Below are 11643 nucleotides of genomic sequence, written 5' to 3' on the forward strand. Positions count from 1 at the left end.
TGCGCCTCAAGTATCCTTGAGAGGATAAAGAGCTGGTCCAGTGTTCCGCGACCAGGACGAAAACCACAACCTCCTGTATCTGAGGTTCGACTAGCAGACGAGCTCTCCTTTCCAGCACCCTGGCATAGACTTTCCCAGGGAGGCTGAGGAGTGTGATTCCCCTGTAGTTGGAACACAATCCGGTCTGCCAGTCCAGGGGTACTGCCCCTGATCTCCACGCAACATGGTAGAGGCGTGTCAGCCAGGACAGCCCTACAACGTCCAGAGCCTTCAGGAACTCCGGGCGGACCTCATCCACACCAGGGGCTCTGCCACCAAGGAGTTATTTAACTGCCTCAGTGGAGGTCACTGAGGCAGTTAAATAACTCCACATGCCATGCCACGTGCCACATGCACTTATGGACACTCTTATGTTCGAACAAGGTGTTTGTTATGGGCAAACTGCGATTTGCACAGAAGTCCAATAACAAAACACCACTCAGGTTCAGATCAGGGAGGCCGTTCCTGAAACTTGAAGCTCGCGTGATTGGGAGCTTCATGTTTTATTGTTTCCTCATCCAAAGAATCCGAAATATGTCCACTGGGGCTGAAGTCATTTTAGATTTTAGATGTTTTGTTTTGTTTTTTTTCTCTTCAGATAACTAAAGAAGGTCACCCCGATTGACTGTTTGGAACTACATTCAATGACAAATGAGGCTTATTATGTTTAGACTCGGTGCAGTTGAATTTACCAAGTCTAGTATAACTAAACAAGCTGTAAACCACTAAATCTGACTATATACTTATACTAATACACTGCTACCCAGGAATACCGTGTCACACGATACACACAAACACCACAGGAAAAGACATCGATAGAATATTAAAACCACCTTTTATTTCCTTCCTTTATATGCACTCACTTTATTTTAATGCCATCTTAAAGCCTTTAATGTATTTTCTGAAAACTTCCCTGTTCTGCTGTCACCAGACGTCAGAGTGTAGCCATTTTCTTACATGGCCTGGTTCCCTGAGTTCTTCTGGAAGTCACCCAACATCACCCAGTGCATTTACTATTGGCCAGTTGGGCATCGTGTGTGGTACCTCCTACACAGTCTGTCTAGGCAGCACCCTCCACTAAACTACAGTGTTTTTCCAGTGGTGCAACTGTGTCTGAAGCAGACCATGTCCCATTGTGTGCTACATGTGAGGAAGGACAAATGTGAGAAATATTAACTAGACTCTCCTGAACTGGCCCAAAATTCATGTGTGAAAACTGCTGCATGAGACGGGCGGAGTGTAACACCGAGAGAGGGGGATAAGAGAGGGCGGTGTTACTTGAGTAGGTGGCAACTTGTTAGCTGCTGTCAGTGCAGCAAAACCTTTTAAACAGTGTTAGTTTGAAACCAAACATGAACAGACATAAAGTGATCAAAAGAAACGAACCACGGTTATTTACATTGTTTCAGGGCACAGGTTGTACATGAAACTTTCAGGTTTGTCTTTCATTATCAGTGCAGGGCTCGCAAAATCGCTAGCCCGACGTCCCGGGGCTAGCGATTTTTCCAGTCGGGCTACCAAAATCTAACTCAGCCCTGCCCGTCGGGCTATCATAGGAAAATATATGTCAGTGCTTTTGCATTCTTTCGCCAATGTAGCTGAGTAATTATGTCATTGGCATCGAGGAGCCACTGTCAATATGTGACATATTGAAATCGCGTTTGAATTTGCGCTTGCTTTTTGCTTTCATTTTCATTTTGCGATCGCGCGAAAGGTGTATAGAGAGCGGCAGCACTGATTGGTGAGTGACGATTAATTGCGCACCAATTCCTCTGACATCGTCTTATCACTCATTAGCTTACTATTCAAACGCGACAAGTGAAATCTCTCGCAGCAAGCTTAAACATGTGAGAGGTTGAGTGCGCAAAGAATCGCTGATCACTATGTAAGTACGTGTGTAAAAGCAGCAGGATTTACGCTGGTATTTTAGTTCTGCAGAGCCAAATAAGACAGGTCAGGGTGAAGAAGGGGCAGCCAAAGAAAAGCCGATCACAAAACGGAAAAGATATGACAAATCGAGCCCGTTCTCACTCCCGAGGCGTAACATGGCGACGTTTTGTCACGTCCCGCGGCGTTCCTTAGGAATGCGAAAGGAGACTTTCGGCGTTCTTATGGTACGCGGCGGGTTATGGCTGAAATCCAGTGCAATGACGCTCCCGCGGTAACCAACGTTCCAGCCCTGTATTCCAGCCCTAAACCTAACCTTATCCCTAGCCCTAACCATAACCTTTTTCCTCACCTTAAACAGGACTTTAATGATGTTAAATAGCGTGTTTCTAAGCTATTTGAAGGAAAAGAGCGAACATGTGTAGATTGAGTCCATACGGTTCTCATATTTCCTCATTTTTCCGAGGTCGTCATTTAGGAACGTGGTGGGTAGCCGAAAACGTAATATGTTGACGATTTGTCACCTAGCCTAAAGACTATGAGGCATTTTTTTTGGTTTCATGGACAAAAGAATTTCTGTGGCTGGAATATGACGAGCTAAATATCACGATGTTCTGCCAGGTGTGTTGTGAGTTTCATTTGATTTCTGAGTCGACAAGCGCCTTTGTTACTGGGACCAGTCATTTTAAGAAAGACCCCATCAGAACCCATGAGAAATGCAAGAAATGCATTATTGCCCAGTCTGCAATATCTTTCCCAGAACAAACACCAATTGCAAAAAAACATACTACAAATAAACCAAGCACAACAAGAACTCCTGAAAAAGCTGTTTAGAACAGCGTGCTATATTGCAAAGAGTGAACTACCATTGGCAGAATTTAGCAGTCTTTGCAAACTTCAAAAAGCAAATGGCCTAGATCTTGGTTCCACTTCTTACCCGTGACTTCAGTGAAAATTTCAGATTCAGGATCTGACACAGACTGATTCATGTTCTACACAGTTCTTACAAGTTCATAGAAATTTCTGTTCAATTAGAACCAAGTATTTGAGTTGATGGTTTTCATTTTTATACAGTTGTTGCGATTTGTATTTTAACAATTTTTTTGATTAATTTTTGTTTACGTTACTATATTATACTTTAATGTATAATATTGTAAAGGAAACCAAACGTAAAAAAAAAAATCTTTTTTTATTCGGGCTACTTAAATTTATTTTGGGCTACCAAAAACTGAAGAATGCCTGCCCGAAGGGCTACCAGAGATTTTGAAATTTTGCGAGCCTTGCAGTGTCAGATGCTGTTTAACATGTTGTTTGTTTTCTTTCAGCATGTGCAATGAATTCTCCCAGATATTCCAGTTGTGTCAGTTTGTTATGGTATGCATTCATCTTTTTCCTTGTATCGTACATTCTTTTTTATCATCGGTTACACACCAGTGTTTGTTCTTCAGCTGATTTTTGTGTTGCTGTGTGCACCTCAGGAGAATTCCCAGAATGCCCCCCTGGTCCATGCCACCCTGGAGACACTTCTGCGTTTTCTCAACTGGATTCCTCTGGGATACATCTTTGAAACCAAACTGATCAGCACATTGGTGTATAAGGTGCGGCCGCAAAGACGCACACAACACACAAAGATGCAGATTTGTGTTTAAAATATTCGATGATGTGCATAAAATCAATTTATAATGGATATTTAACATATATATATATATTTTTTATTTTAAACAGTTCTTGAACGTGCCGATGTTTCGCAACGTGACTTTGAAGTGCCTGACAGAGATTGCGGGCGTGAGTGTCAGCCAGTACGAGGAGCAGTTTGTTACCCTCTTCACGCTAACCATGTGTCAGCTCAAACAGGTGGGTTACCCGGTGACATCTGACAAAGCTACACTGACACGTTGCTCTGTTTGAGACTCTGAGATGAATTTTAACTCTAATCTGTTCAGATGCTGCCTCTGAACACCAACATTCGGCTGGCCTACGCCAACGGGAAAGATGACGAGCAAAACTTCATCCAGAACCTCAGTCTGTTCCTGTGTACTTTCCTTAAAGAGCACGGGCAACTCATTGAGAAGAGGCTCAACCTCAGAGAGACATTAATGGAGGTAAGGGAAGCACGGTATTTTGTATTTTGTATTTTGTTGTTGCTCTACATGGGCTGCACAGGAGAAGATTATGGTAATTATTAGCTAACATGTTCACGTTACGTTACAACTCCCCTGGTTCTCCTTCAGGCCCTCCACTACATGCTGCTGGTGTCAGAGGTGGAAGAGACTGAGATCTTCAAAATCTGCCTGGAGTATTGGAATCACTTGGCCGCTGAGCTCTACAGAGAGAGTCCCTTTTCCACATCCACGTCCCCTCTGCTGTCTGGCAACCAGCACTTTGATGTGCCTCCACGGAGACAGCTCTATCTACCCGTTCTCTCCAAGGTACCTCTTAGAACAAGATGGTATTTATTCATACCACATACATGATCGCAGAGCCCCATGATTGAAGTTGAGTTTATAAGTGCAGACTCTTCTTTAAGAAGCATGTCTTACGTTTATAGTGAAGATGACACAGAGGTTGCTGAAGTGTTTCCAGTTTGTGGAACCTGAAGCGTCTCAGCTCGCAGTCATACTAGAAAGACTTGGCTCAGGCCAGTGACAGGTGGCTGCTTCAGAGCTGCCAAAAGAGATGCTGGTTACAGTGTTACTAAAAATCAGCAGCTACTAAAGTAATACAAACATTTTTTTTTTCTACTTAATGATATTTTACATTCCATATGTGTGAAATGTAACTATAACCAGGAGACAAACCACTTGTATCGTCCTTTTACATTTATGAGAACACAAGCTAAGCTATATTTTCCTGTGTGTGTGAAAGGCAGGTGTTTTGATGTGTGTACTTGCTGACAGGTTTTTTTTTTATCTGGTGTAACAGGTGCGTCTGCTGATGGTAAGTCGGATGGCCAAGCCAGAGGAGGTCCTGGTGGTGGAGAATGACCAGGGGGAGGTGGTCAGGGAGTTCATGAAGGACACAGATTCCATCAATCTCTACAAGAATATGAGGGAGACCCTTGGTATGACTTAATGATAGCTTCTAATATTTTATATCCTTAAGCTTGATTTATAGTACTGTGTTAAATCTGCAGCGTAATCTACGCCGCAGCAGTTGTGTCTCCGCTTGCTAGTAAAATCCTGTGTAAACGCAGTATAATGATTACTGCGTTTACACAGTAATCATTATACTGAACAAGAAACCAGCATGTACCTGCATTAGCAAAATCTTATTTTGCTAATGCAGGTACATGCTGGTTTCTTGTTTTAAAGCTCGAATAATCTGTGTAAAGGCTCGATCGCTTCTGAATTCTTTTTGGGGGGGTTTCTTTTTCTTGCATTTTGATGTAGCAGTGGTATGATACTATTAGCTTGAAGTGAATGTGATTGTCTCAGTTTACCCTGGTGATAGCAGACCAGTGCAACTCAGCAGCGCACAAGTACAAATGCAAATGATGACGACGCTACTGCGGCGTAGGCTCTGCGGGGATTCAACACAGGACTGTAAATCAAGCTTTAAACTCTCTTTTTTTCTCAGTCACTTGTCTTAAGAAGCAGTGTTTAACTGATCATAACCACAAGAAGTCATATTTTTGAATAGATCTTAATTAATGCATCCATCCAGTGGCTTCAGCAGCTGGATTTGTATTTACTGATCAGACACATCCTCCAACAGGTTAGGCGAGTTGTTCTCAGCACCACTGTAATATTTAAATATTGTAGGAGAATTGGGCGGCACTGTGGCTCAGTGGTTAGCACTGCCGGCTGGCTGGGGCCTTTCTGTGCGTCTGTGTGGATTTCCTCCGGGTGCTCTGGTTTTCCCCCACAGATCCAAAGAAATGCAGGTTAGATCGATTGGAAACTCGTAGACTGGCAGAAGGATAAGCTGTTTAAATAATGGATGGACGTAGGGAAAGCTTTAGCTTTGACTGTAGAACTGACTATAAATTTACATTTGACTAAATTGGCTTGATCAGTGTCACTCATCACACAGGCGTCAGTGTTTTTTAGGGAAAATTCATTCTTCCGTTTCTTCTCAGATATGTTTGTTTCTTTTTTTGTTGTTTTTATCTCTCTCTCTGTCTTGGTTCTGAACTGTGTCTCTGTAGTTTTAACTCTTAATTTAGCAGAAACTGTACTGTACTCTGATACACATTTGCTCTACTGTCCTGCAGTGTACCTGACTCACTTGGATTATGCGGACACAGAACGCATAATGACAGAGAAGCTTCACAACCAGGTAAATGGTACTGAATGGTCCTGGAAGAACCTCAACACACTGTGCTGGGCCATTGGATCCATCAGTGGGGCTATGCACGAGGAGGATGAGAAGAGGTTCCTTGTTACTGTCATTAAGGTATTGATGTGTCTGTGTATTTAGTAGGGCTGCTGGATTATGGCAAAAATGATAATCACGATTATTTTCACTGAAATTGAGATCTCGATTATTTGACGATATTTATTTAACAATAACAATGTATTGAATAATGACTTGAAAGTCACTCTCCTCTCCAAATAACTTCTGCTTAGCTTTCCAAGCTTCCCTCGGGTCCTCTTAATTGTTGTGACACGTGTTCGAAATGCAGAGAGGTTCGCTCGATTTGCCACACGGAGCAGCGCGAGAGTAAAGCACGAGGGAGGGGCTAATAATCGGCTCAGTCATTTTTAATGATCGTTGAAAGCCCAGATCGTAATCGAGATTAAATTCGATTAATTGAGCAACCCTAGTATTTAGGTTTAGGTGACAGCAGTCCCTCACTCATACTTATGCCTCATATTAATTATTGTCTCACCCATAAGGTTTAACATTAAGCTTAAGTGAATCCTTTGGTGTTTGCTTCAGGATCTGCTGGGTCTCTGTGAGCAGAAGCGAGGAAAAGACAACAAGGCCATCATCGCCTCTAACATCATGTACATTGTTGGCCAGTACCCTCGTTTTCTTAGAGCCCACTGGAAGTTCCTCAAAACTGTTGTGAACAAGCTCTTTGAGTTCATGCATGGTGAGCTGGAGTATTTTTATTTGTTGAACTCCCTCTTTGCATCTATTTCAGGCACATGGATGAATAGATGGATACAGCTCTAATGCATTTTTATTTTTCCGTCCTGCCTTCACAGAGACCCATGATGGAGTTCAGGACATGGCGTGCGACACCTTCATTAAGATTGCCCAGAAGTGTCGGCGCCACTTTATCCAGGTGCAGGTGGGAGAGGTGATGCCCTTCATCGATGAGATCCTCAACAACATTAACACGATCATCTGTGACCTTCAGCCTCAGCAGGTCATTAAGTGTTCTTACCCACAGAAGTCCATCAGAGAGAGGCACAGCTGTCTCTTATTTGCCCAGTTGAGTGTCTGTGCTGACTGTTTTGTTTGTTTGTGTGTGTGTACGTACAGGTGCACACATTTTATGAGGCAGTAGGGTACATGATCGGGGCACAGACCGACCAGGCTGTTCAGGAGCACCTGATAGAGAAATATATGCTGCTGCCCAATCAAGTGTGGGACAGTATCATCCAGCAGGCCACCAAGGTAAGATGGTGTATCACCGTTTATTCACATTTCAGAGACACACAAGCTGTTTGTTAATGGCTCTTCTGCTCCTCTTCTGTCCATGAGAACGTGGACATCTTGAAGGACCCAGAAACCGTCAAACAGCTGGGCAGCATTCTTAAGACCAACGTCAGGGCCTGCAAGGCAGTGGGACACCCCTTTGTTATCCAGCTGGGACGGATTTACCTTGACATGCTCAACGTGTACAAGTGCCTCAGCGAGAACATCTCTGCTGCCATTCAGACAAACGGTAAGACCGGCACATTTGTTTTCATCGTGCAGCAGACTGTCACAGTTGCATGGTGGTCACTGCAGACAGATAGTTGTAAACATGCTTACTGTCATGCTGCTGTCAGAGCAGTGAGGTTATAGCTGTTCTGTAAGCAGCACACAAACTGAGTTGATTTTCAGAGGTTTATACTGTTTGTTTTACTTTTATAGTGTTCATCACACTCCAATCAGGGTTACGTCAATGTGGTAGATGAGATGAATATCAGCCACTGTTTCAGATAATTGACATCTTATTTGCTGATACCAGTCATCGAGAAGAATAGGGGCCAGTGTTTAGCTGATAAATGGGTGCAGCGCTTGTATAATATTTAATGATCCGTAATTATATCATACTTCTTCATTCCAGCCATTTTTCTAGCAGACTTCTGTTCTCTACCAAACCAAGTGGGCTCTTAGTCAGCTACAAAGTCTTTTCTCTCGTTTTTTTTTTTTGTTGTTGTTGCATTACAGTAATTAAGGTAATTTTACGTGTGAGATATGTGTTATGTAACATGGGATGGGTTTCATTGGCACAAAAAGCTGAGATTTGAGAGGTGTGCAGTGCACATTAAGTTTAGCGAGAGCTACACGTTTAGACCCAGCTGCTATGTGTGATGCTTGTTTGGTTTTTTTTCCCATCCTCATTAAGAAGTCGCATGTTCTGCTAATGTCTGTGTTGCAGGTGAGATGGTGACAAAGCAGCCACTGATCCGGAGTATGAGAACAGTGAAACGGGAGACTCTGAAGCTGATCTCAGGCTGGGTCAGCCGATCAAACGACCCACAGATGGTGAGAAAGGCGCTCACATGTGTCACTGCTGAAGGAGACAAACCCAGTTGGGGCTTTATGTTGACAAAGAATGAAGGAAGAAAGCTGCTGTACTAAAAATGCTGATGATATCAGAAGTGATATATTTACACTCTTGTGTCCTCCTGAGTTACTCCTACTGTAGCAGCCAGTGGAACAGCTGACTGTGGAACAGCTTTCGAACAATCCAATTGGTATTTTTAGATCAGACACAAAGATTTTGTTCCCCTGCGGCAGACTTTTCTGCCCCCCTCTGTGTTTGCATCTGCACAACCCTTTAATATTCACAGTTTGTCACCGTACTGAGGGGTTGGTCACCTTTCATAGTTTTATTTAAAGCATGTCTGTCAGGTTTTTGTGCGTCCCTCAAAGCCTCTTGTTGTTGTTGTTGTTGTTTCAGGTTGGTGAGAACTTCGTTCCCCCCCTGCTGGATGCCGTCCTCATTGACTACCAACGCAATGTCCCTGCCGCCCGTGAGCCTGAAGTCCTCAGCACCATGGCAACTATTGTCAACAAGCTGGGGGGGCACATCACCAGCGAGATACCGCAGATCTTTGATGCCGTCTTTGAGTGCACTCTAAACATGATCAACAAGGTACGACCCAGTGAGCCGCTGACGCATCATATGTGGATATTTGTTTTTAAATCTTTCCTGCACACGTGACCAAGACAGCAGTCTTTGTCTTTCTGTTTATCAAGCGGCCGGCCGTCTGTTCAACTGTTAGTAGTTATCAGCAGCTCTTTTATTACTGAGAGTAGTGAGTAAACACCTCAGTCATCAAATCAGCAGCTTTCATTTGCATTGGGATAAGCAATCTACCATGCGGCCTTCACTGCAGTGTGTAAATCACTGGACGGATAATTACATTCATGCACCTCATCATTGTTGATAGAAAACAAAAAATCGATTTAACTGCAGCACTGCATTGGTTTTAGTCACTATCTGACAGAGTTTCAGTTAAGTGCTTTTGTTCTGCAGGGAAAAAAATGAAAATCTTAAATTCAGTCGGCTTCAGCTGTTGTTTACTCTGACCTGAGCCTCTGTTTCCACTCCAAAATACAACTGGAACCCATCAGGTGCCTCTCAGAAACTAAAAACCTGCAGCAATGTGAGGCCAGATTTAAGTTAGACTGCTGATATGTTATTTCATGTGTAGGATTATGATATAACTTGGTTTGTAGATTTAAATTTTTCATCATCTGTTTGTATGTTTGTACCAGAACTTTGAGGAGTATCCAGAGCACAGGACCCACTTCTTCTACCTGCTCCAAGCTGTAAACTCGCACTGCTTCCCCGCATTCCTTGCCATCCCTCCAGCCCAGTTCAAACTAGTGCTGGACTCCATCATCTGGGCCTTTAAGCACACCATGAGGAACGTGGCTGACACTGGTAAGGGCACAGAGATGAGTACACTAAGATGTTTATGCTCTTATTGACCAACAACATCTTAAATACTGATAATGGGAAAACCCACTGTGGGATCCACAGGCAGAAACGTGACATGAAGGTGCACTGTGATCCTTTTCACACTGAAACAGACGTGCATCAGAACAGCGACATCACTGTGCAACCCGGCTGTTAACAATAAGCTGCTGTGGTCTTTGAAGGACGTGCAACTATAATTTTGTGTTGTTTTGTGTTTTGTCGCTGCTCAGGTCTGCAGATTCTGTACACCTTGCTGCAGAATGTGGCCCAGGAGGAGGCAGCCGCTCAAAGTTTCTACCAGACGTATTTCTGCGATATCCTGCAGCACATTTTCTCTGTGGTCACTGACACATCGCACACTGCTGGTGAGCTCACACACAATTGATGCCGTTCAGTTGTTTGAATCTGCAGTCGTCCAAATGATATTTATACTTTCAAAAACTGTTGGCGTCTGCTGTGCAGGTCAGATGAACATGTTTATGTTAAAATCATTGGCTCAGATCACAGTAAGGCTGCAGTAGTTCAGTACAACCTTTTAAAGGCACTAGTTTGAAAAATGGAAGTGACTTCTTGCTTAAAAGATCACACATTACTCAGTACTGATTTATTTAGGAGTTGATTGTAGTGTTGAATCTTCCTGGTGATGGGATCAAAACATTTTTAAAAAGACACATTCATTATCTGAACTGGATTAAAGTCACTAAACCAGGCCAGGTAATATTAACACCTCCCCCAGAGAACTAAATCAATTTGAATTTGGCTTTACAAAGATGAGGGAATTAGGGAAAGACGATGGATTCATTTTCTCTGTGTGTGTGTGTGTGTGTGTGTGTTCTGCAGGGCTGACGATGCACGCGTCCATCCTGGCCTACATGTTCAACCTGGTGGAGGAGGGGAAGATCACTGCAGCGCTGAACCCCGCCAGCCCCACCAACAACCAGGTGTTCATCCAGGAATATGTGGCCAACCTGCTTAAGACTGCCTTCCCCCACCTGCAGGAGTGAGTGTGAACATTACACATATAATCTCTGCTGGAGTGAGTCTGTTTTTCAGTCGATGCTTACGTGTGTGTGTTTTGTCCGTCAGTGCTCAGGTGAAGGTGTTTGTGACAGGGCTGTTCAGCTTAAACCAGGACATTCCTGCCTTCAAGGAGCATCTGAGGGACTTCCTCGTCCAGATAAAGGTGAGCTCGTCAGACTGTAGCAACTTTGATTGGAGGTGTATTAAGTAGTCCTTTCAGTGTTGAGGAGGTACACAAAGTGTAAGTTGTTAGACTGAGTGTATTTCAGTTGTGTATTTGAGCTGAAGCACATGGAGCCTGTCCCTCTATGGAAGCTTTGTCTCTCCTTATCACTGACTACATAGCTAACTGCTTAGCTGTTGTTTCCACAAATAACACTTTCCTGCCACTTCATGGTCAGGCGGCCATGACTATATGGAAGGTTTGTGAGTGCTGTTGGAAACATTCAATGTTGTGTCATGTGTCCTGATTGGTCTGATTATTATTATTATTATTATTTATTTATTATTTATATAATTATTTTTGTTGTTTATTTTTGTGCACTGAAATTGACATTTAGGTGGTAATTATGTCAGTAAATCAAATACTGTTAAACCAATTGCTG

General features: G+C 43.2%; 1 protein-coding gene across 3 annotated transcripts in view; it reads left to right on the plus strand.

Moving 5' to 3' along the window:
- xpo1b (exportin 1 (CRM1 homolog, yeast) b) overlaps positions 1–11643 on the plus strand; it is a 26832-nt gene that overhangs the window by 13293 nt on the left and 1896 nt on the right. For all 3 annotated transcript variants that reach the window (XM_085181991.1, XM_085181992.1, XM_085181993.1), the window contains exons 8-24: positions 3252–3300; positions 3405–3524; positions 3652–3780; positions 3870–4028; positions 4158–4355; positions 4849–4987; positions 6140–6321; positions 6808–6964; positions 7080–7243; positions 7360–7494; positions 7582–7765; positions 8468–8574; positions 8993–9187; positions 9814–9982; positions 10249–10383; positions 10859–11018; positions 11105–11201. In XM_085181991.1, coding sequence (XP_085038117.1) covers positions 3252–3300; positions 3405–3524; positions 3652–3780; positions 3870–4028; positions 4158–4355; positions 4849–4987; positions 6140–6321; positions 6808–6964; positions 7080–7243; positions 7360–7494; positions 7582–7765; positions 8468–8574; positions 8993–9187; positions 9814–9982; positions 10249–10383; positions 10859–11018; positions 11105–11201 — 2479 coding nt within the window. The remainder of the gene's footprint in view (positions 1–3251; positions 3301–3404; positions 3525–3651; positions 3781–3869; positions 4029–4157; positions 4356–4848; positions 4988–6139; positions 6322–6807; positions 6965–7079; positions 7244–7359; positions 7495–7581; positions 7766–8467; positions 8575–8992; positions 9188–9813; positions 9983–10248; positions 10384–10858; positions 11019–11104; positions 11202–11643) is intronic.

This window comes from Neolamprologus multifasciatus, chromosome 13, assembly GCF_963576455.1.
Source record: "Neolamprologus multifasciatus chromosome 13, fNeoMul1.2, whole genome shotgun sequence".
In the NCBI taxonomy this organism is placed as follows: Eukaryota; Metazoa; Chordata; class Actinopteri; order Cichliformes; family Cichlidae; genus Neolamprologus; species Neolamprologus multifasciatus.